Genomic DNA, 26320 nt, shown 5'->3' with positions numbered 1-26320 from the left:
GTTGGTTTAGAGACCATAGCTTACTTAGATGTTAAACTAACCAAGAATCCTGTAAATTTTCAACTTAGCTCAAATATTTATAGAAAACCTACATACATGAATTCGCTTCTCCACTTTCCAGCAGCCATTTGATACATCAGAAGAGAGCAGTTGTTAAAGGGCAGCCAATATGTGCTGCTCGTATGGTTTGCTGATTTTTGAGCAAATGTGAGCTGTTAACTACTATGTTTAAAATAGGGTTACCCAGAGTCCTTCCTTAAACCTATCAGGGAAGAAGTTATCAGGAAGTGATTAAATGGTATATATACCCTGATATTACATGGGGTGGCCACGGTGGTGCAGTGGTTAGCGTTGCTGCCTCACAGCAAGAGGCTCTCCGGTTCTATCCTTGACTGGGGTGCCTTCTGTGCGGAGTCTGCATGTCCTCCCTGTGATCGCGTGGGTTTCCTCCGGGTGCCCCGGTTTCCTCCCACATCCCAAAGTCATGCTGTAGGTGGACTGGACACTCTAAATTGGCCCTAGGTGTGAATGCGTGCATGTGTGTGCCTTCTGTGGAAGGTTGGGTGCTGGGCTGGTAACTCGACACCATAAAACTCCACTGCCAATGATGAGCGGATAGGTGATCTGCTGTGGCGACCCCTAACTGGGAAAAGCCGAAAGAAGAAGAAGATACCCTGATATTACATGACAAAGAAAATAGTATTTGCCCCATATTGGTGGTTAATACTACGTTTCACCCAAATATACAACTTGAAAGCGATGGTGGTAACCATGGAATTTTTAGTTACCAACACTCCTTTATTACTACTTATTCAGTTGATAACCCTGAGGTGAGTAACATCATGAAGAAAAAAATGGCAGTTTATTTTGAATGATTGCATACTTGCTGCACAATTAGGCAATGAGCACAAAATTGTTTATAAGGGAAGATTCATTGCAAATATCTATATGATAACATGGTTACAATGGCCAAAGTTACAAGGGTTGGTATGCATAAATGTGGGGCATACTCCTAATGTGCATCCCTCCTGGAGGGAGATGGTTTTATTATAAGAAATCGGACCTACAAAGTCTCCGGGAAATTTAGCTGTAATAGTAGAAGGATTGTGTATGCCTCTCTTTGTCAGATTTGTTATGGGTTTTATATTGGCAAATCATAAAGGAGGCTTAAGAGATCATATATACGAACATTGTTATGATATTCATCCACAAAAAGCCACCAACTCCCTTAGCAAACACATTACCAAGAATCCCACACATTATTTTCGGTTTTGCATTATACAGCAGATACAGCGGGATGCTCAGGGTGGTCCTTGGAAAATCCGTGTTGAAGAAAGGGAATTATAATGCCAGATTTACCTTAATGCCACAGCCAACGCCCCCCCCCCCCCCCCGGTTTGAACAATATCATTTCTATTCAGCGTTTATTAAAAAGAAGGGTATACATGAAATAAATTTTAGGAATTTCAAGGGGACATACAATCTGTTGTTTTTAATTTTATTTTTATAATTTTAATTGTATTTTTATTTTTTTCATTATAGGAGCAAGGTGTTTCCATGTTTTTTGTATGTTCATATTGTTGAAATGTTTTATCAGCGGAGATTTAGAAGATTGTAAAAATTCTTTAAATGTATCTTGTTCAGAGGTGTGTCTATCATGTGACTCAAGTTTGATTATTTATGGTGGGTTTTGAACTTAATGCATTATCTGCAGAAGTTCAGTTCTATGGTGGACAAAAGCACTTATCCTTTCATGGTGTACATTAAAATATTTGTTTAGCTTTTTGAGCACTTGAATTTGTTTTTTGAGCTGTTGTAGGTCCAGGATTTCCCTGCCACGACAAATGCTACGCATGGATTTGCTACGTCCAGGACCTGAAAAAAAGCATAATTGTCAATGTTTAAGACTGGGATAGGAGGCACAAATTCTATCTCCCCCTCCAGTCCACTTAATAGGGGAAAACAGTTAGACTTTTAGTATTAACACCTGTATTATTATTAATGAGTAATATACCTCATGTGCTGCAATGTGGATCTTTGTCTTGATTCATCACAATATCTTGGCACCTCCACTTACTTTTAAAGGCTGAAGGATAATTGAATTAAGTAATGTGACTTTCTTCAGACCTGATTAAGAGTTGCATACATCAATTTTAACATTTAATTATTACAAAAACGAATAAGTGAAATAGAAAGCTATATCCAATTACGAGGCTTTTTACCTGGGCATTGCTTCCTCCTATTTTGACAATGTCATAGCGAATTGGGTAAAGCAATTCAACTGCCTCGCTGTAATTTCCCTCCTCATATGCTATAAATGCTTCATATAGATGGATCCCAAACTGCTTAGCAATCGTAAATTGATGGTTTTCTCCTGGTTCCCTGCAGAGAACATTATATAAAAATTCCAGGTTACTATCTCAATATTTGGCAGGTAAACAGTTAACAGCTCTAGACAACACACCTGTTATCCTATATTAAATGTTGCTATCAATGTGGAAGATTAAGCACAGTTGATGAAGCATATGAACTCACAGTTAGTAGTAGTAGACGAACCGTCATCCTAATATATAACATGTATCTGTCAAAGCCAAGATGGTTTACTACTTCTATTATACAAAGTGGTGTTAGTATGAAGTATGCACTATACGTGTCACAACATGGCACGCTCTGAAAGACTGAGCATTCTTATACAGCTGTATGAATATTTTGTAAACTAGTGCAGTTATGAGAGGCTCATATTTTTGACAGTTTCCAGTGACTTTTTCTTGAATTTTCAATACACTTTTATGACCTTACCTCATGAAAGACAGCCGTAATAATGTTTAAGTCTTATCCCTTTTTACAACATGTGTGACATTTTCATTCAGGTTTTTATACATAACAGATTCCAGCACAGATTACAACTGTGGACAGCAGATACTATACAATATTGTCACAAAGTATATCAACAATCCAAACCTGTGGCTAAAGAAATGCAATATATGATAAAAACAAGCTTTTATTGTCAGTGAGAGCTTTCATAGTGCTTCACACACCACTTCCTCAGACCTTTACATAAAATATGAACTTGCAAGCCCATCCTATTTAGGTAGGTAACTCAATTAACTCAAATTACTTAATTGGCATTTTGCAATACTATCTAATTATGCTCATTACATCTAAAACATCCACTACTTACTGACTTTGATACTACTTGCATATATATTAACTGCTAGTTCATTCATTTAACTGTGGAGCTTTTTCTCCCCGGGCCTATGCTGAAAATGGAGCTACGTCCAGTCGGACACTCCCAGTCAACAAATATAAATAAATAACTAAATAAATAAATAAATAAATAGTTCATACTAAACTAATGAGTTAATTCATAAAAATACATGATATATATTAAATTGAATAGTGTACATATAAATACTAGCCAAGAGCCTTGAATAACCATTAAAATGTATAAACAAAAATAACCATAAAACAATTTATTATACTATTTGGCCAAAGGTCTGTTTCTAAGTATTGGTTTTAAGGGAATTCTCTCATTAAGGCCAGAGCCTCTATCAGCCCTTAGCCTGATAATCCAGCGTGTCTCTGATGTTTCTGTATTATTAGTGGTGTCTCCCCCCCCCCCTCATTTTCCTCTATCTTTTCTATTGCTTGGAACCTAAATGCATGTCCTGAGTCTGTATTCTTAACATGCTTGGCTAAAGCATTTGTAAGGTTCTGATTTCTAATTTGTAGAAGATGTTCATGTATCCTAAATCTGAGTTCCCTGTTAGTTTTACCTACATAAAAATTTGAGCAGATGTCACATACAGCTATGTACACAATATTTTTAGTGTGGCAAGTATCCTGTATGTTAAATTTAAATTTTCTGCCAGTATCTGGATGCGAAAAAGTGTTGCTAGTGTCTATACATTTGCATTGGTTGCATTTTCTGCATGGTATAGTTCCTTTTGTTGATGTTGCATCTCCTTCCTTTTCTACCTTACCATCTCTAGGATAGCATAGGTGTCTTTTTAGAGATTTCTTATTCTTAAAAGAGAAGCTAGGATCTTCTCCTACTATCTCCTTTATCTTAGCATCATGCGTTAGAATGGGCCAATGTTTCTTAATTATTCCTGTCACAATGGACATGTTACTGGAATATTGTGTGGGAACTCTTACTACCTTTCTTTTTCCTTGTTGACTAACTACATCATCTTCCACCCTTCTTGCAAAATATGGTTTACTGATGGTGTCCCTTAATTTGATGCCTTCTCCTACCAAAACATCACATTCTTTTGCGTAACCTCCCTCTCTAAATCTTTGCTTGAGGTCTACCACTTCTCGCTCAAAATCTTCTTCATTCGCTGTTAGTCTAGACACTCTCAATGTCTGCACTTTAACTACATTCTTAAAAATGTGTCCAGGATGCATACTTCTTCTGTGTAAAATTGTGTTTCTATAACAATCCTTTCTATATAGTTTACTAGTAATCTCCCCCTCTTTTGTTTTGATAAGTTTGACATCAAGAAAATTAATTTCTTTATCCGACACTTTTGTTTCAAAGCTCAGAAAACTAGTATTAATATTTGCTTCATAAAAGAACTTCTCTAATTCTTCTTGATTCCCATCCCACAGCAGAAACAAGTCATCCACAAATCATTGATAAAATATTATTGGTCCACACTGCTCATTTTTCACCCATTTATTCTCTCATGATGCCACCACTAAATTGGCATATACATCTCTGTTCCAATGAGACAAACTAAGTGAATAAAAAATGCTGACACTTAGAGAAAGATATGCAACTACTCTCAACATCTAATCAGGAATGCCAAAAATGAGAGTCAACACTGCTGATAATGCCTTCACACAGTTCTGTTCAGGCTTCAAGTTGCTGCTTACACCAGGAAAAAATTATACTGCACTTCCTGCTTCAGATGATAAATTTTCTAAGTTCCACAACTCCAAGCAACAAACCATTCCGTAGTACGCCAAAGTCCAACCAACGCTGCTCCAATTGTACACTGCAAAGACTATAACTCATTACATTCAGAAAATGATACATAGTTGTTCAGGTGCTGACAAAATCAATAAAAATTGTTGCAAAAAATGCCAGTCTGTTAGGAAGTGTTCTAACAGAAGCAACTCAAAAAAACAAAAAGGTTGTCTGAAGTCTGAAAAGCAACACCCCCCTCAGCATGCATCTTGTGAAAAATAGCTATGCTCTCCCTCCAGTAAAAACCTCTCGAAAGAATTAACTTACAAACAGTTCTGCAGTCATACAATGCTTTCCATGAAACTACTCATGCATGGCTTTTCACGTAATCGTAATGTGGCAAACACATTGTTTGTATTGTCAGAGTCATTCATAAAGCTCTGTGAGGATGAACTCTATCTGGGTCAACCCCTTAATCTATCCAAGGTATTTGATACGGCTGGCTATTACCCTACTGCTGAACAGACTCTACAACAGTGGGGTACATTCTCAGGACCTCATCTAATTTCAGGGTGATAAGCATGACACATCATAATTAGCAAAACTGGAATAATCCATCTCCTTACCTTCTTCTGTGTTACCTACAAATTCTTAATTGTTAGTATTTTGTGTATTATTGTTCAATATTTTGTCACTGTATAGCAATCCTGCTGAGTTGAACGTAAATACTCCACAAATAGGATTTCCACTTCACATATAACTATTATTTTAAAGGTCTAAAAGTTCCTGGCACCTTGGCCTAGGCCTTCCAGGGAACAGATATCTGCTGAAGAAAACCATACCCCCTCATATATATCAATACTTCATCATAGATTAAGCATGCTGCACTATACACTCCAGCTAATCTCAACATTCATTCATTTAGGTTGCTATGTTTGAAATGCAATTAAAAACATATATGTGTGTGTGTGTGTGTGTGTGTGTATATATATATATATATATATATATATATATATATATATATATATATATATATATACACACACACACACACACATATATATGTGTGTGTGTGTGTCTTGTAATATGACTCCATAAATCAGTTATATGCTCTTAAATATGTATTTTGAATATATACTCTGAGGTATGGACATAAGGCAGCACATTCACGCAACGTAACCAAGTACTGAGGAAATGTAGGTTTCCAGCCTTAAGGGTAGTGAATGCTTTTCTCCAGGAAGAGCAAAACAAAAATGGAAAACTCATTCTACAAGAACAGTTACTTTTGATATCTGCATACAAATTACCATTGTCAAAACTTCTTACACAAGATCTGTATCATAGTTCGTTTTGCATTCTTATTAAGAATAAGAAAACAGGATTCAACCTGGCATTGCTTGTTCAAACCACAGTTTATTAAGTTAAAACAAGACAGGAGCACTTTTGCCCATGTCAGCATATATTACACTAAGTGTACAGCACAGTAAATTACCATACATTACACCTGGTGTACAGCACAGTAAATCTGTTTAATGACAAAAGTTTACCCATTAATATCATGCATGGAACCCCATGTCATGTGGGAACATGTCAAACAATTATGGGATTTAATGTTAACCTTAGTTTCTATAACCTTCAGATTTGTTTCCTAAAATGGCTATGCAGTAAAAAATCCTACAAATTCTTGTTTCTTCACAAAAAAAAATTGCTTTAAATGAAATACACTTGAAATAGAAGCATCCAATGTCACTATGTTCCAATGTTTAAAACAAACTTGTCCTTGTGGAAAATCATGTTCTAAAATATGGATTTTGGCAGCAAACTTAAATTTCACCAATATACATTTAGCTGCATGGACATACAACAGCATGCATTATACTTGGTACGCACCATGGTAAATTTGATTAATACCAACATTTTGCCCAGTAATATTATACACCAACCTGGTTAACAACAGGAAAAATTATACTCCTCCTTAAAGTCAAACCACCAAGACACTCTGTGAACTATGGACCAATAACATGCCTTCTGACAGCATATAAATTATATACTAGAACTGATGTACATAAAAATGCAATCATAGCAACGTAACAGAAAAGTAACAGAAGAGAATCATATAGAACAAAGGATCATCTATTACTAAGCAAAATTATAACAAAGAGTTGTAAAAGGCTCAGATTGTAGGCATGGCATGGCTAGATTGCAACAAAGCAATTGAAAAAACTCCATGTTTTTGGATTATGGGATGATTACAGATGTATAAAATGGACAAAACGATAAATTATGAAGCAGTTAATATAAAACAGTGGCAAACTTTTTTACAACTGAGTGATCATAAAAAGCAAATTATTACACCAGGGATAACATGAGTACAGAGAGAGCATTTGGGAAGGCCAACCCTCTTAGTTCCTTAATCTTGAACTATCTTCTGTTTCCTCTTTCTCCACTTTAAAAAAAATACACTTTATTCAGCTGCTTTTACTGTAATTGTGTTCTTCTTACTTTACTACCTTATTTTTGCTGTGTGCTCTTACCTGCTGAAGTGCTTTTATTCTGTTGCATTTACTACTGCTTGTTAGCCTGATTAAATGTATCTGTTATTCTACGCATCGTAGCTTTGGTTTAGCACTTGTACTTCAGGCCAGTTACATACATTTAAGAAGATTCTTGTGGTCTACACTCTTGTGGACAAACCTTTATCAAAACCCTATCTCCATAAGTCTGCCCAGGCATTCGGAACATTATGTCAGTTTTTCCTGCCAACCTAGTCAACATGGGCATACTGAGACAGTGTAGCAAATGCCTCATGTGTACTGACAACCCTCTTCTCCTAGCACATAATTCTTCTACCTGCGAGAAATGCATGTACATCAGTAACCTGGAGTCCATGCTCTCTCGTGCCACAGTCAGTACTCCTGACAAAGAGGAGATTGTTAGCACAAACACCACACAACTCACATCACATAGCCAAGCACAACACACACACACACCTATGCAGCGGTCCTCAATAAAATTTTACCTAAACAGCAGAGACCTCCAAAACACACTCACAAACATTCTACACACAACACCAAACACATCACACACAGCAGACAACAACCAGTGTCTCACAAACACAACCCATAAGGCAAAACAATAAACCATTACAGCCCACAAGACTTAACAATAAAGCAAACATGTTGGTGTGAATGGCTTGAGACATACTTCCCTGGACTATATGAAAGAAAGACACGATTTAGCTCTCAGAGTACATGTTCCAGGCAGGTATGATCTTAGCCCTAAGCAGAATCCTACCTTCACCAGGAATGATACCACAATACCAACAAAAAATAATTGATTATCAACAATTGGCTTAGTTTCTGGTGTCAATCCAAGGGGATCCAGTACCTGTCTGCCTGGGATGCCATGGTCGACAGTCCTCGATGCTTTGCCAGAGATGACTTCCACCTGTCACCACTGTGTTTCCAGATCCTGTCTAAGACTCTTGTCTCCCCCATTGTGCCTTTTTTAGGCAATGTCCCAAAGACAAACCTTCCAACATAAAAGATCTGTCAAACTGAAGGTCATGCTGGTTAACACTAGGAGCCTTAACTTGAAAATGGACTCACTGGAAGAAGCCGATGTTTGTGCGGTCACGAAAACTTGGTTCAGGGCTGCAAAGAGCACCCCTGCCTTACCAGGCTATACCTCATTCCACACATTCCTACCCAAAAATGAAGTTGGGAAGACTAAGAGTGGTAGAGTCTCTATCTTCATTAAGATCAGGCACACTTCAAGACTGGTTTGCCAGCATGACACACTGGAACTACTCCAGGTGTAAATGGCAGTTGGCAAGACACCCCTCCAAGTTATAGCTAGCTATAGACCCCCCCCCATGACTTAGGACACCCACTCCTCTTACCTGGATCTACTTGACTCCATCAAGGTACCCCCTAACACCCTGATCCTTGGTGACTTCAACTACACCACCGTAGACTGGGTGAACTATTCCTGCACTAATGCCCTCTCTCAAAGATTCCTTGACTTCATCAGTTCTAACGCACTAGACCAGCTCATCTCATCCCCCACAAGGAGGTTCTCACCAACATGGGTGACCGCTGCACCACTCCCATAGTATGACCTTCCCTGGTGAGATCAGATCATCGGACTGTCTTATTTGAAATTTCTATCTCACCAACCCAGCCCAGCCGTAATCAAGCTAAAAAACTTTTCAAAAGCTGACTACAACCTCCTAACGGAGGGTATCTGTAGATTCACACCACCACCCCCCTCAGAGGATGCAGACAACTATGCTAAGCAGTACACCAATGCAGTATACAAGCACCTGTACAAATGCATGGACTCGGCCATACATAGAACTAAAACCTGCTCCTCAAGGAAACACAAACCTGTTTGGTGGACATCCTCTATCAACAGGCTTTAAACCCAAACCTGTTTGGTGGACATCCTCTATCAACAGGCTTTACAACAAAGGAAGAAACTGTTGTCCAAGGGTAAAAAGGAACAAATTCCAAATTGGAAAAACTCCCTCCTTAACCTCAACAAGTAAATTAGATCACTAGTGAAAACCTCCAAGGCCAATTATGAATCAAAACTTGCCTCCAAAACAAAGGGAAACCATAAAGTCTTCTTCAGTTACATTAGGAATCTCCATGGCAAAGCCCAGGTTTGTTCTGAATTAGCACTTAACAGCATCACTTACACTGATCCTGTTGACTTAGCCAACCAGTTAGCTGATAGGATCAGCACAAACTTCACCCCCCGTCACCCCAAAGACCCTTTCGACATCCCCAGTACTTGTCCCTCACCTCACATTTCAATAGATCAAGTGTTACAGGCCCTATCCAAGGCAAAGAACACAGCTTCCATGGGACCTGATAGTATCCCAGGCTGTATTCTGCACCATCTCCAGCAAGAACTGGCTTCGCCATTGAGCACACTGTTCAACCACAGCCTAAGTACAGGCTTCATTCCAGCAGTGTGAAGAACTGCCATTGGCATCCCCTTGCACAAATGTGATGCCACTACTGACCCTGCATACTATCAACCCATTAGCTTGACAAGTCTGATCTATAAAGCCATGGAACAGATTATTATGGATCTCAAACAAGGACATAGGCAATCTCCAAGCACTTGACCCCACCCAGTTCAGATTCACCAAGGGCAGATCTTGCCTGTTGAACCTGGTTGACGTCTTTGAGACTGTCACCAAGGCCCTGGATGAGGGAAAGTCAGTGCATACAGCTTACCTTGACTTGGCCAATGGCTTTGATACAATTCCCCACTCAGGCATCATCGAAAAGCTCACACAACTTGGCATAAATCCCGATATCATCAGGTGGATGATCAAATGGCTCACTGGCAGAACCCTCAAAGTCAAAACAGGCACCTTCACTTCCGATAGCAGACTTGTCACTAGTGGAGTTCCGTAGGGATCTGTCCTGGGTCCCCTACTGTTTGGCATCTACTTCTCAGAGGTCCAAACAAAGACCAAAGGCCTGTGGTTGACCAAGTTTGCAGAAGACTGTAAGCTGGGTGCTGTCACTGACTCCCCAAATAATGTTAACATACTGCAAGAGGGTCTCATAGCAACTAATGACTGGTGTCAAAGTCATGGCCTCAAGCTAAATGCAAAAAAAAAGTATCATACCATTTGGCAAAAACACGACCTCTACTGATTACCACATCATCGGCAACCCCCTAAGCACACAACCTGCGGTGACAGACCTGAGCATTCAGGGTGATGATAACCTCACATTTGACCATCATGTAGCAGCAGTGGTCAGAAAAGCATTTTACTTGGTTCATCTCATAAGTAAAGGGATTGCATTCAGAAAAAAGGAGGTTATTACCTGTCTATACTCCTCCCTCATTAGACCAATAATTGAGTATAACGCCCCGTTTGGTATGTACCTCTCCAAACATCTGCGCCAACTGGAAAGGCCACTGAAATACCTCACAAAGAGAATCCATGGCTTCCAACACCTGTCCTATGCAGACAGGCGCAAATCACTATCGCTCTACTCTGTATCGTACAGATTGCTCAGGGGCGATCTGTGTCTCGCCTACAAGGCAATCTTGGACTCTGCCCTACTAGAGATGCTCCATATCCGTAAGTCTAACTCCTCATGCACTAGCCGCTCAAAAGGCCTGAATCTCATATGCAACATCAACAAAACCTGCTGGACAGACAGGTTTGTCTCCCAGAGGCTTCCCTGTCTCTGGAATAGACTTCCCATAGACATCAAACAGAGCACCTTGCTGAACCCTTTCAAGCGCAACCTTGATGAGCAGATGGGAAACCACAAATTTGTCCCAGGAGTTCCACCTGTGTCCCTCACTGACAGGGGCGACAGGTGCAGACTAAAGTTTCTTTTTGGGATAAACTGTTGACTAGGCTTGTATGGGCCCCAGGGCCATTAGCCTAGTATCCTCCTATGATCCTTTAAGAGAGGGATATTCCAATTAATTCTTTGTCACTGCTGTTTTGCCTTACCCTTAATGTTCTTTACTTAACAAACTAGGCTTCTACCAAAGCTTGACTTCCAGAAAACAACCTTGTCAAATGACATCTCAGTTACTTTTTTGTGAAGGATTTAAAACTTGCAACTGAAAGTTAAATTACAAATGGTTAAGACTTTTCAGATGATAAAAGAATTGCATTTAGTTCTGATTAATGTGCATAAGCAACATTTAGAGCAGGAAAGCAGGGGTATCAAGAGGCTATTATCCAGTAGGAGGGATGTCACCTAAAAGAACTTGAATAATAGGGAGTACATAAACACCTGGCAAGAGACAAAGGTTATCAATACCGCATGAGTATATGAAAAGAAGGCTTACTAAGGAGCATTTTAGAATACTACAACTAACACTAAAAACAGACCAAACTAGGTTCTGTGGGACAAAAGTAGGAAGTGTTGCAGTTCTTGTTGCTGGTTGTGATGTACCCATGTCTGATGGTCTATACACTGACATGTACAACAACACGTAAGACAGTTTCACTGGGGATTGTGCAAAAGCTACAATATAGAGGTAGTTCAGAAGCACTGGAAACATGAACTTTAAAGAATTACTGAGACTGAATAAAGTACAGTTGTGTAAAGCCTACTTACCTGTAACAGTAGATGTTCAAATTTCACACTGCATGAGTAGCATACGTTCAGTGTCTGCACAAACCCACACTGGCAGGTTGCCAGAGCTCAGAATTCCCTCCTCTGACTCCCTGTGATAAGGGATCAGCTAAGCTTGGTGTGTCAGTTCACATTTTTTTATTTTTAGTGTTTATTATACAAACGGTGACAGTTCTATGATGTCTACACATACATTTGTTGTGGACTCCTAAATCACTGGCAATCTTACTCTATTGATTTGTCAAGTTAACTCAGTTGATTGTCAGTCAAAGTGTGCATCTTACACAGCCTGCTGCAGAGACATATTTATAACCAGCTAATAATAATGCTCGCAGAGATGGTTGTTCAGAGATGGTTTTGACTATGGAGAGGAGTTTGACACTGCTGAAATAAACTGAAATGTTTCATACCACAATTACACTGCAAAATGGTCATGTTATCCTGTACAGTAGTCGAACTAAGCACATACATTCTTTTGAGAGTAAAATGTTGAAATACAGAAGTTGCAATTGGACAATACTTATTTACATTAGTGCATAAGATTTAAGCAAATGCCGAAGGGATTAATGAGTTGGGAGATTTCAAATGACACTACATACATACACTACAGATATACAATAAACTGACTGAGTTGTTTGATAGGACTGGGTGTAATCTGATGTCCACAATTGTACGTATCAATGAGAAAACTATTGAAAATCTAACCGAGCACATTCATCAGTTACATGACTATTTGTTCCAATTCACTGTTCCATGCAATACATGAACACCTTGCAAGTACTTTTAAAAAGGTGAAAGACAACCAAGCAACAAAGAGGAAATCAAGCAAAATACCATGAAAAGTTAAAGGACGGACTATAAGGAGAATCAGGCATACCCTATTCCCAAAATCAGGCACACCCTATTCCCAAAATCAGGTATACCCTATTCCCAACACCCTATTCCCAAAATCAGGCATACCCTATTCCCAAAATCAGGCATACCCTATTCCCAAAGCTAAACACTGTTTTACAGTATCACATTCAGTTAATGCTTCTGACAATAACACTGATTCTACCAATAACAGAGCCTCTAATGAGTTTACCCCTTCACAGAAGATAAGGCCAGTGTGCAAATAAGAATCAAGTGCAGAGGGGAGATGTTCCACGGGACGGAAATCAATGGAGTAACAGGACACAGCAGCCAGCCAGACAATGGAGGAACAGAAGGAGATAAGAAGACTGGTCAGAGTGTTTTTTTTTTTTCAAATCCAAGTACTGTCCACTTGATTGAAAAATACAGTTTTAAGATTTACAATTCATAGGTGTGTACTAGGTGAATGGCCCTGGAGTCTTTACAAGCCTAGCCCATAGAAGTGCCCTGGCATTGTGCCGCCCGATGTTAATTCCCAGTGCCTCTATCAAGTAGAGTCACTGGAGAGATCCCCGCAATGAACTTTCTATTTCTCATCCACTCATCAAGATTTCTCTTCAAGAGGGCCAGTGAGGTTCTCTGCTTGATATGTATGGGAAGTCTTTTTCAGAGCATGGCCAGTCTCTGGGTTATGAACCTGTCCCTCCAGCATGTTCTGTTGATTGTGGTAATGAGGTTGAGGTCTCTGGAGTATGTGGTGTGGTGGGATTGGAGTTTCTTTAGATGTAGCATTTCTAACAGAGCTGGGTCAGACATGGCTTTGTAAGTCAAGCAGAGATCGCCTCTTAGTAGACGATATGAGAATGAGAATAGCTGGAGTTTTTTGAGTCTGTCCATGTAGGACAAGTGTTTAAGGCCTCTTCATGAGGTACTTTTGTGGCCTTTCCAGCTTTTGCATGTGTCTAGTGAGGTACATGCCAAATGGGGCATTATACTCGATGATTGGCCTAATGAGGGAAGAATAGAGAGAGATGATGACCTCTTTCTTCCTGGATGCAAAACCCTTGGTAATGAGATGTGCCACATAGAAGGTCTTTCTGACCACAGTGGCAATGTAGTGGTCGAAGAAGAGGTTGCTGTCAACCTGTGTCTCCAGATGTCTTATAACACCCTTCAGTGTTCAGTGGGCTCCCATCGATGTGGTAATTAATGGGAACTGAGTTTTCCCCAAAGGAGATGATGATGCATTTTTTGGCATTAAGCTTAAGGCCATGGTTTCGACACCAGTCACTGGTCTCAGTGAGGCCTTTCCTGTAGGATGCCTACATCACTTGGGGAGTTAATAATGGCTCCCAGCTTGCAGCTGTCTGCGAACTTGGTGAGCCAGAGTCCCTCCATGTTAGCCCGGACTTCTGAGAAGTAGATGCCAAACAAGATAGGACCCAGGACCAATCCCTGTGGGACTCCACTCATGACTGGTCGGCAGTCTGACTTGGAGTCCACTACTTTCACACTGTGGGTTCTATCTGTGAGCCAATTTGCAACCCACCTAGTGATATAAGGGGTTGATGCCTAGTTTGGTGACTTTATCAATAATTCCTGAGTAGGGAATGGTATCAAAGGCTTTGGTCAGATCGAGGTAGGCTGTATGAACTGTCTTGCCCTCATCCACAGCTCTGGTGACTGACTCAAAGAAGTCAACCAGGTTGAGCAGGCATGATCTACCTTTCACAAAACCAGATTGTGTGGGATCTAGAGTTTGGAGATTCCCTATTATCCTTGTTAATTAGGTCCATGATGATGTGCTCCATAGCCTTACATATCAGACTCGTCAGGCTAATGGGGCGATAATTCCCAGGGTCTGTAGTTGCTCCCCCTTTATGGAGAGGGATGACTGTAGCAGTGCGACATTCAGTAGGGACAAAGCCAGAGGTGAGGCTGTGACTGAACAGGGCACACACATGTGGTGCCAGTTCACTTTCCAGTTCATGTAGAACACATCCAAGGATATTGTCGGGTCCCATGGAAGCTGTATTCATGGCCTTGGACAATGTAACTTTAACCTGTGCTGCAGTAATGCTGGGTGCCTGGTATTGTGATTGGTCATTTGGGGGGAGAAAGAGGGGTAAAGTTGGCACTGAGTCTGTCGGCCAGTATGTTGGCAATATCTGTTGGCTCAGTATAGGAGGTACCATTGTGCAGTAACTCAGAGCAAACCTGGGTATTGCCATGGAGATTCTTGACATAACTATAGAAGGCTTTGTGGTTGTTTTTAGTGTCTGCTGCAAATCTGCCTTCATAGCTGGCTTTAGAGGATTTGATGAGGGATCTCAACATTTTGTTGAGGCTAATAAGGGAGTTTTTCCACTCTTGGGACTTTACCTTTTTCTGCAACAGTGTCTTCCTTCTGCTGTAGAGTTTATTAATTGTTGGAACAACGAGAAGGAAGCAACGCCAATGAAGAGAAGTGCAGCTAAACCAAGGAACCTTCACAGTTGCAATATTCCGTAAAAATTGTAGAGGCAAAAACACCACCAAAACGTACCAGATAGTCCTTTATTGACCTAGGTTTCGTTCATCTACGAACTTCATCAGAATACAATCAGACATTCATTCATTGCATTTTTATATTATTACGCACATTCTTAATTGATTAATTAACACAAATCCCCTCCTTACTTGAATGACTTATTTAAAGGGATATTGCTACATATTTAGTGAAAAACACTCCCTACATTCATACGCTAACATTCTGTGCTATCATAATCTAAAATATACATGTTAAAAACCATTAATATAAAACAATGATTACATATATAAGCATGCATAAGAAAACTCATGCATGCTACAAAAAGGCATATATATATATGTGTGTCAAATAATAAATACACACATAAAACCACATATAACAACCCCACCCCCCACCCACGTACAATATGAGACAACCAACTGTAAATTTAATTAATAATAATATTACATGATATAATTTAATGAACATCATATACTGTAGTGTACATATATTAAAGTCACTATAATAAATGTCAACTATATGACAAATATAAACAGTGCAATACACATAACATAAATTATATTGCTACTATATTCCATATACGATCTCATAATGAATAATAGGTCATAATACCACACTGAACAATGTGTGTGTATTATTACTGTAATGGTAATTATAAATGTAACCCTATACCATCAAAATACAAATTGTTTGCTTATGGAAGTTTAATATTAACAAATATTGCAAAATATTATATATCTTTGTTATCCATTTATGTTATTTATTCTTAATAAAGGCAAAATTGTAAAATACTCATTTAATCCCGGACTAACATATGAATTTAGTTCCAATTGCCATCTTAGTTCTTCCATATCTAAATGATACTTTGTAATTCTTCCTTGTGGGTCATATTGTATTTGACTAATAACTAACTAATAACTAACTAATAACTAACTAGAACTAAATTCATATGTTAGTCCGGGATTAAATGAGTATTTTACAATTTTGCCTTTATTAAGAATAAATAACATAAATGGATAACAAAGATATATAATATTTTGCAATATTTGTTAATATTAAACTTCCATAAGCAAACAATTTGTATTTTGATGGTATAGGGTTACATTTATAATTACCATTACAGTAATAATACACACACATTGTTCAGTGTGGTATTATGACCTATTATTCATTATGAGATCGTATATATGGAATATAGTAGCAATATAATTTATGTTATGTGTATTGCACTGTTTATATTTGTCATATAGTTGACATTTATTATAGTGACTTTAATATATGTACACTACAGTATATGATGTTCATTAAATTATATCATGTAATATTATTATTAATTAAATTTACAGTTGGTTGTCTCATATTGTACGTGGGTGGGGGGTGGGGTTGTTATATGTGTTTTTTATGTGTGTATTTATTATTTGACACACATATATATATATATGCCTTTTTGTAGCATGCATGAGTTTTCTTATGCATGCTTATATATGTAATCATTGTTTTATATTAATGGTTTTTAACATGTATATTTTAGATTATGATAGCACAGAATGTTAGCGTATGAATGTAGGGAGTGTTTTTCACTAAATATGTAGCAATATTCCTTTAAATAAGTCATTCAAGTAAGGAGGGGATTTGTGTTAATTAATCAATTAAGAATGTGCGTAATAATATAAAAATGCAATGAATGAATGTCTGATTGTATTCTGATGAAGTTCGTAGATGAACGAAACCTAGGTCAATAAAGGACTATCTGGTACGTTTTGGTGGTGTTTTTGCCTCTACAATTTTTACGGAATATTGCAACTGTGAAGGTTCCTTGGTTTAGCTGCACTTCTCTTCATTGGCGTTGCTTCCTTCTCGTTGTTCCAACAATCAGTTTGTGTTCGGTTTTGGTAGAGTTTATTAATGACAGGGCACCAGCAGACTGACTTCCTTTTTTGGAGGAGAGCATCTTGGTTCTGTTGGGTATGGCTAGTTCCATGCATTTATGTACGTATTTGTACAGTGCATTGGTGTATGATTCGGCAGTCATGCATCTATTTTCCATTGGCATGGGTGCTGTGAAGTTAGTCACCTTTGTTTTCAGGAGTCCAAAGTCAGCTTTGGAGAAGGTTTTCATTGTGGATACCTTTGCGGGGGTATGGGTGAGATGTGAATTTCCATGGTGATTAGTTCATGGTTGGATCTAACCAGGGAGGAATTGACTATTGGTGTAGAGCAACGGTTGCCCATGTTAATAATAACCAGGTCAAGGATGTCGCTTCCTCTATCAGGGGTAAGAATGAGCTGGTCCAAGGCATTGGAAATGATTAATTCCAGGAAGCGTTGGGCCAGTGTACTGGTGCATGAGTAGTTTTTCCAGCTGATGGAGGGGTAGTTGAAGTCACCTAGTCTGAGAGTGTTGGGTTGGACCCTAATAGTTTCCAGGGTGCTTAGGAATGTGTAGTGAGAGTCTTAGGACATGGCTGGGGACCTACAGCAGGCTACAACCTGAATCGCCATCTTACCCAATGTTAGTTGTACTTGAAGTATCTCAGATGTGTTATGGTGGGCTACTAGTCTGGAGGTGTGGCTATCCTTTATAAATATGTAGACACCACCAGCTTTGGAGCTTCGCTCCATGTTCTGGGGCTGAAGGGTGTGGAATGAGTTATAGCCTAGTACTGCAGGGGTGGTTTCTGCTGCTTTAAATCAGGTCTCCGTTACAGCACAAATGTCGATGTTCTCCATTTTGAGGAGTGCTTCCAGCAAGTGCATCTTGAGATTTAGACTTCTAGCACTGAGCAGCATGACCCTCAGATTGCATTTATTTATAGATGTTATGGTGGTAATTTGGTCTTTGGAAATCACTTAAAAAAGGCACTATAGGGATGGCAAGAGCCTTAGCCAGTATCCGAAAACCCAGGGGTGACAGATGCAGGCCATCTCTTGCAAAGATTTGAGGTCTGTTGATCATGTCATCCCAAGCAGACAGATACTGGATCCCTTTAGAATGACACCAGAAACTTAGCCAATTGTTGAAGTCAATCATTTTCTGCTTGTACTGTGGTATCATTCTGGGTGATGGTAGGATGCTGCTCAGGGCTACGCTCATACCTGCCTGGGCCACATAATCCGAGAGCTCCTCCATGTCTACTTTCACGTAGGTCAGGGAGGTGCATCTCAGGTTATTCACACCACATGGACAGTGACAGAGTCATACTTGTACTTGTTATGGAGTGACCTGAGTACGTGTGTTATGTGTCGGATTCTGGCACCTGATAGACAGCTGAAAGTTACCTTCTCCTTATTCAGCCTAGTGAGTGGGACATCAGTGTGCCTCACTATCAAGTCGCCTATGATTAGTGTATTGGGCAAGCTGTTTTGCCTTAGGGGCTTAGGTTGAGGGGCACACTGTGTAGGTGAGCTATGTGTCTTGTGGTTTATGCTGTGTTGTGGTGGTTGAGTGTGTTTCTGCCTTAGAGGTCTCTGCTGTTTGGGTAGATTTCTATTGAGAGCCTCTGCAAAGGTGGGTGTGTGGTTTGTGTTTTTAAGTGAGAGCTGTGATGCTGGGTGTTCTGGAGGGCTATGTGTTGCATGTGGTGTGGTGCAGGTGTTGACCTTCTCCTCTTAACCAGCTACTCCGGTCTTGGCTTGAGAGTGCATGGCTTCCAGTTTGAATATATATAAGTGCATCTCTCACAAGTCTAAGTGTTGGGAGGTAAGAGGACAGGGTTGTCTGTGTACATGAGGCAGTTGCTACACTGCCTCAGAATGCCCAAGTTCACCAGGTTAATAGGAGAAAGCACAGGGAACTGACCTTTAGACATGCCAGGAGGGATGGTCATTATTACTAAGTACTGGAGCTGTTTCCTTATATAGTCCTTTTACAGGAAAAATGTCACTCAAGATATCTGAGTCTGTACAGAGCACTGCCAAGCCCTTGAGGGGAAACTAATACGTAGACCCTGAAAATTTAAGGATGAAGTATTTAGGCAGATATCCTGAAGTTAGAAAGAAATCAAGCAATACTTACTGAAAAATAAAGAATTAGTTTGTTAAGAGTGATGAAAAGAGGGGAGTCGCATGAATGGCTTCTGCCTGGCTACTCCTAATGCTGGTCTCAGCACAGCTTCACTCTGTTGGGATATAATACTCCTTTGCTTCGTCTCTCACCAGAAGCAAAATGTTAGCACCAATCTCAAGGAGAGAAGCAGGCCACGGCCTGTTTGGTGATCCACAGACTTGTCCCAGATGATGCAAGGGTCTGCAGGCTTGTAGCCTTTTTCTGGCAGATGCCTTGAATAGTAACTAGACCAATCAGGTACGTTAAGCACAGACACTCACTCTCCAACCAGAAAGAGTCAGGAATCAGTGCACTCTGCTCCTACTCTCACCAGGATCAGAATATAAGCACAGATTCCAAGCTGTCACCTATAAAGCAGTTATTAAGCTGTCTGGTGATCAGCAGTCTCCAGGAAATAATGCAACTGCACTCCTTCTCTCACCAGGAGAAAACAGAAGCACTAATCCCAAGATGACTACTCAGAGGCAGAATGTGGGCTCTCCAGTAACTGGTGGTCTTGCAATAGATGCTTAAAGATTAGATGAAAAAAATGGTTTATCCTAAACACCACAGTGTTCACTAGAGGAGTTAGATGTGAAAGTAGGTAACTTAAGTTTTATCTGTCTAAAAAGTTAAGTTTTAGTACAGAGGCACTATTTTTAAAATAGCAAGATAGATTGAAAGGGGGTGGTCACTTTTGTATTCTGGTACTATGGAATACAGTAGGATGGCCAATAAATTTAAATAGTTGAAGGGGAGTGATTTCACAAAATGATAATTTTGTGCTTACACCAGCCAGTAAAAGCTGAGAGGAAATGAGATATATGGTCAAATTAACATATGGGGCAGGCAACTGGAAAGACAGTGGTATTTAAGAACACAACACCAACCGGGTGGGAGGGTGGGGAAATGTCTGTCTGACTCACAAGAGACAGAGCTGTGGTCTCTATTCGAGTTTTAATATGTAGTTAAAAGCAGAATACAAGTAAAACACAGTGTAAAGAAAACAAATCACAGTATACAAAATAGGAAAAGGCAATAAAGTAATACGAAATACAACAAATAAAAAGCAAACTAACCTTTCCCTCACAGCAAACTGTAGCAGAGTCTGGGTGAGCCAGCGTGACTGACCATTACTTTGATTTGTTGACAAAGGGTTTCATGTTCATGCTTGAACCTGGGGCTGATGTCACTGAAGTCTTGATAAATTTAAAACTGTTCATACTTAAAGTAAATATTGAACTTTTATTTCAGTTTCTCCAACATACTGGGCACAATGTAGTGAACTTACATAGGAGTACTTTCAATCTGCCTTTGCTTTCCAATTTGGAAGTACTGAGATGTCAATGTGAAGATGGCATTAGAATGTTTTGCAATACATCATAGCACTAGCAATCATAGTAAAGAAGAAATACAATTACTACACGGGCTAGCTAATAACAAGTCCATTCGGATTATGAAACCAGTTAAAGGTAGTAGGGTAGTCCTTATGGAGTGTATTGATTGCTCCTCTAAAATGTCTGCTGTACTATTAAACACTGATCATTATGAGTAAGTTTCAAGAAATTAAGTGAATATGTTAGCATAGGGTATCATTTCAAACAGAGTTAGTGATTTCATGACTGTCAAGAACTCTGTAATTCTGGATATTTTTGGTGTCTCAGAGATGCATGAGAATCCTAACAACCCTCCATTTTAACCAACAGTGGCTGCTACATGGTCTAAGACTGAATCACTGGCAATATTTACTGACATAAAATGGATGAGGTTATTTTAGTTACTATGGATATTGTGGACTTGTTTAGTTTTATTCCACATAAATACACACTTGACTGGTTTATGAAATTAACTTCTAGATGTGACAAAATTACTACTACTGAGGGTAGATTAATTTAGGGCTTTATAGACTTGATTCTGAAAAATAGCTATATCTATTCTGAAGGTGAATATTATCAACAAAGATCAGGTGTAGCAATGGGGCCTTCATGTGTCCCAATATATGCCAACCTGGTGTTACATTGCATGGAAAACCAATTTGTGTCAGAATCTTCCTATGTAAGATGCATACCTAATGTATGTTTACTTTCTTAATTTTTTTTTTACTATGGACAAGTACTGTTGATCAGTTTTATGAATTTGTACATTACTTAGAAACAACAAGTTCTTTTTAATATATACAGTCACTATACTGACAAAATTATTGTTTTTTTAAATGTGACAATAATTAAGAACACTAGAAAAAACAGATATGCATCAACTATTTACATGGAGCCTACTTTTTGTAACACACGACTGCATTATACAAGTACTCACCCTTATAAACAGAAAAAAAGTACTTTCAAAGTTTATTTACTGGGTTTGTCATGTTTAATATCTAGGAATAACACTTTTTACAAGAGATAGAAATCTACTTTTTCTTCTGGAAAAAAACTCTTTAAACTAAAGTGTCCAGGAGACACTCCAAGGAAATAATCCTGTGACAAGGAATCAAACAAGACTTTTGTAAGGTCTCCTAGAGCCCCTGTCTGTGTAAGAGAACCCTTAACCAGGAAGTCCTCTAAATAATGAAATATGTGAATACCTTGCAGTCTGCAGTAGGGTACAAAACAGAGCTAAAGGCTTTGTAAATACCCTTGGACAATGGATAGACCAAAGGGTAATACAGAGAATTGATAATGTGGTCCGGACACAGAAAACCTTAAGAAACATCTGATATCAGGACCTATAGGAATGTGATGATATGCATCTTTTAAATATAAGGTTACCAGAAAATTCAAATGGGGAAATTTACATTTTGAACTTGAGCACTATCACAAACAGGTTCAGAAAGGAAAGATCCAGAATTGGGTCTCTAAAAATCTTCCTTCTTTGGCACTAGAAACATTCCTAAATAAACCCTTCTCCTAGAACAGTGGGGGGGGCACCTTTATCAACCCTTGATAAGGCATATGTTCTATCACCCCCTGGGGCAGCATATGCTCCATCACCCCTCGAGACAGCATATGCTGAATGACTGGAGGAAAAAGAGGAGTGCGTTTCTGGCAGATTGGGGAAGGTCCTTAGAGAAAGAGAGAGTGACGTTCACAGCCATCTTTAACATACAACCCATCTGTCTGAAATTACCTGTTGCCAAAAGAGAGAAATGGAGTTTACATTTTCTGAAAGGATTAAGAGTTTTCTGGGGGGGGGGGGGGGGAGTCCTTCTTTCTTTTTAGACTCCCTCAACCCCCCACCATTGCTTTTTTAAACATTTGCTTACCAGTAGCTTGTTCTGTCTATTTGCTTTTCTTTTTGAAAAAGGCAGTGGGTTTAGCATTAAATTCTTTGGCAAGTGTGGAAAAGGCAGGCTGAAACATCTGAGAAATCCCTTGAATCAGCATATTCTCTTTATGCTTTTTGAGGACATCTGCAGGAGATGGCCTAAAACCTAGATCTCTGTTGAAGGGAGAATACAACATTTCACTTTTGATATCAGCTGGCAGATTTTGAGAACACAGCCAAGCTAAAAGTTGATTAATTAATCAGGAACCTAGGAATTCATGGAGATAACAACCAACAAATGTCCAAGGTAGTAAGAAAATCTTTCTACGTTCCTAAACTTATAGGCAAGGACATGGCATCTAGTTCCTGACAGGTTATCATATCACTGTATTTGGCTCTCATTAGATCCATCATAGAGTGTAAATCCAACTTCGGTATGTGCCTAACCAGACACACACAGCAACTGGAACATCCAAAAAGGCTCCGTACAAAAAGAATGCAGGAAGTAAACACAATGCTCTCTGCTGGCTGCCTCAAAGCCTTGTCCCTTTACTTGGTATCACACAGACTTCTGACAGGTGAACTTTGATTGGCATGCAAGGCATCCCTGAACCCTGTTTTGATGAACCTTTTACACATTTGTAAAACAAACAACATCAGAACTACTCGATTAAAAGACCTACATTTTGCTTGCAACATAAATAGACATGTTGGAGAGACAGATATGTTTCTCAGATAATTCCTATTCTTTGGAACAGGCTACCCAAAGTGGAGCTCCTCCTTATCCCTATTTAAGTGCAACTTGCACCAATGGATGGGTAACTGGAAATTCACCCCAGGTCTGAAGCCTATGTTTCTGATGGACAAAGGTAGTCAGTAAATCACCCCCCTATATAAATCAAATTGGTGGGTGAGATTTGGATTGCAAAACAAGGCTTATAAGGTCCCTAGTGGTCATTAGCCTGGTATACACTTATGAACCTATGAACTTATAAACCTCTTCATAACAGTTCTAGTGGAAGCACCATCAGCAGAATCATAAGCACATTTCAAACAGTGAGCTGTCACTTAAGACACAGAAGCAAATTACACATAGCAGATTGTCCCACAGAAGAGGAAGCCTCTGCCATAATTCTGGTCATATGGTTGAAGGAGAAAGGCATAAACTTTAACATACGAGTTTGACAGGTGAGAATTCTAAAAACTAGTAATGCAGAAGAAACTACTTTTCTCCCAAATTTATCAAAAAGCCTTCCCATCTTTAGTAGAAGGACACAGATTGTAATTAACCAAATATTTAACAGCAGCTGAGTTCACGAAAGCAATAGCAGTTGGGTCTGACCTGGGATAAGTGTGTAAAACATGTAAGACTAAGAACGCTTTTACATTCTGCCTGTTTTCTTGAAGCACTGGTGGTGAGGAGTCAACAGGATGGCTGCCAGGCAAGTTGCAAGCTGTGACAAAAACATATTTCAGAGCTAAAAGAATAGAAATAATTGGGGTTGGTTCTGGAAATTCTAGTTGAAATAAATCATAATACTTTTTCAGTAACTGCAGCATGTCATTATGTTCCCACTGAAAAAAAGTATTCATTCTGGCATTAGTTTCAGAGAAAGAGAATATTTCAAAGGAACAGGCTAAAGCCACACTCTCCTCCAAATCTGAATCAGAAATCTGTGGAGACAAAACAGAACCTCTACCTTCACACTCATTTTTGTGGTTCAAACACTTGAACCTCTTCAGAAAATAAGAATCTATTTCTTTTAGCAGAACCAGTTATACATGAAGGGTCCAGACACTGAGCTAAGCCCAATAAATCACTCCTGTCCAAAGTGACTGATAGGACAAGAATATGCCTAGTGTTTTGTTTCTTTTTTGACAGGAATTTTTGAAGAAATCCTTTTTTGACAGAACCCCCCCCCCCCATGATAAGACACAGCATTCTAGCTAGGCAGGGTGCCATTACCTGTCCCTACTGCCAGGACTGACAAGAGTGGTTTTCCCAACAGCTGCAGAGGACATGTCTAACATCTGGTCCATGGTGGCTATAGGGACTATACCACAGGGAGCCAGGGGAAATGATAAATGGCCTGAGGAATCAGCAATGGCCACAGTAGAGTCATTGTCAGCCATCTGTGGCTGAGACACTTTAGCAGCCTGCTATGGTGGCAAAGGCTTGTTAGTAATGTTCTTATTTTTATAACGAAGGCTCCTCAGTTGGTCACTTGAAATAATTTTATTACTCACAATGCACCAAATAAAATAATAACATTGTAAACATACACAAAATTAAAATAAAAGTACTAAGCGCTTTCACCCTGGAAAAGATACGGGCATCTTCAGAGTACTGGCAAGATGTCTAAGCAACAACAGTTAAATACATATGTCCTTAATTACACAACACCTATCACTGGTTGATTGATTAAATAGTTTTTTTAAAAATCATTGTACATTGTTAATAATTAATAAGAATATGACACAATTGATTAAAAAATATAAAATATAAAATAGAACATAATATAATATAATGTAATAAATATTTTAAATATTATAAACGTGTGTTGTAGTAAAAATACCATTATAAAGGTAAAAATACTATAAAAACTAGTGTATATTGATAGAAAAATAAAAATAAAATTGAAAATATGTACATAGTATCTTGTAATATTCCTACATTAGAAAACTATTAGCATAATTATGAACTAATTTTCACTAAAAAGAACTAAAATATCAAATACAATGTGATCTTTGTTTTAAAATACTGGAAATAGAGATATGCCCATTAATGCCAGGTGAACAACTGGCATTGAGTCTTAATTGCCATAAACATTCTTTGGCTTCTAACAAATTATCATAATCTCCTCCTTTCTCCCAATAATTGGGAATTCTATCAATTACAAAAAATACAAATCTCTTAAAATTCTCACATTTAGTGCTATGTGCAAATAAGACATTCACCATCTTTTTATTTTTGATGTCCCTATTGTGTTCCAAAATGCGTTCCCTCAATTTCCTGGTAGTTTTCCCTACGTAGTATGCAGGACAAGAAACACATGTAGCCAAATACACCACCATTTTAGTATTACAATTGCAGTGTCCTGGGCATTTGATTGATCTCCCATATCCTTGCACCATAGTGTAAGGTCCATCATTCACAAATTTACAACTTTTACAAAAACCACATTTACTCATTTTTGACATAGTATATATCCAGCTCTTATTATTGTTTTCCATACTTTCTTTAAGATTGGTGCCCCGACTACACGTAACCTTAGGAAAATGCCCTATTATTTCATTGTATTCAGTCTTATTGGCAAAGACACTAAACCAAGTGTCATTTAATATTTGGACTATAGTATCAGAATGCTCATTAAATGGTAAAATAAACACATCTCTTTTGTTAGTGTCAGTCTTGTCTATAGACATTCTGTTTAGTCCATATTTCAAGGCATATTTCAAGGCATTAATGGGCATATCTCTATTTCCAGTATTTTAAAACAAAGATCACATTGTATTTGATATTTTAGTTCTTTTTAGTGAAAATTAGTTCATAATTATGCTAATAGTTTTCTAATGTAGGAATATTA

At 38.7% G+C, this 26320-nt stretch overlaps 1 protein-coding gene across 3 annotated transcripts in view; it reads right to left on the bottom strand.

Moving 5' to 3' along the window:
* Positions 1-26320, bottom strand: part of TTC38 (tetratricopeptide repeat domain 38) — a 1219387-nt gene that overhangs the window by 75367 nt on the left and 1117700 nt on the right. For all 3 annotated transcript variants that reach the window (XM_044088097.1, XM_044088098.1, XM_044088099.1), the window contains exon 12: positions 2223-2382. In XM_044088097.1, the coding sequence (XP_043944032.1) occupies positions 2223-2382 (160 nt within the window). The remainder of the gene's footprint in view (positions 1-2222; positions 2383-26320) is intronic.

This window comes from Protopterus annectens, chromosome 11.part0 (assembly GCF_019279795.1).
Source record: "Protopterus annectens isolate FY-2018-M chromosome 11.part0, PAN1.0, whole genome shotgun sequence".
Classification (NCBI taxonomy): Eukaryota; Metazoa; Chordata; order Ceratodontiformes; family Protopteridae; genus Protopterus; species Protopterus annectens.
Note: the sequence above shows the minus strand (reverse complement) of the source record. Positions and strands in the feature narration are given on the sequence as shown.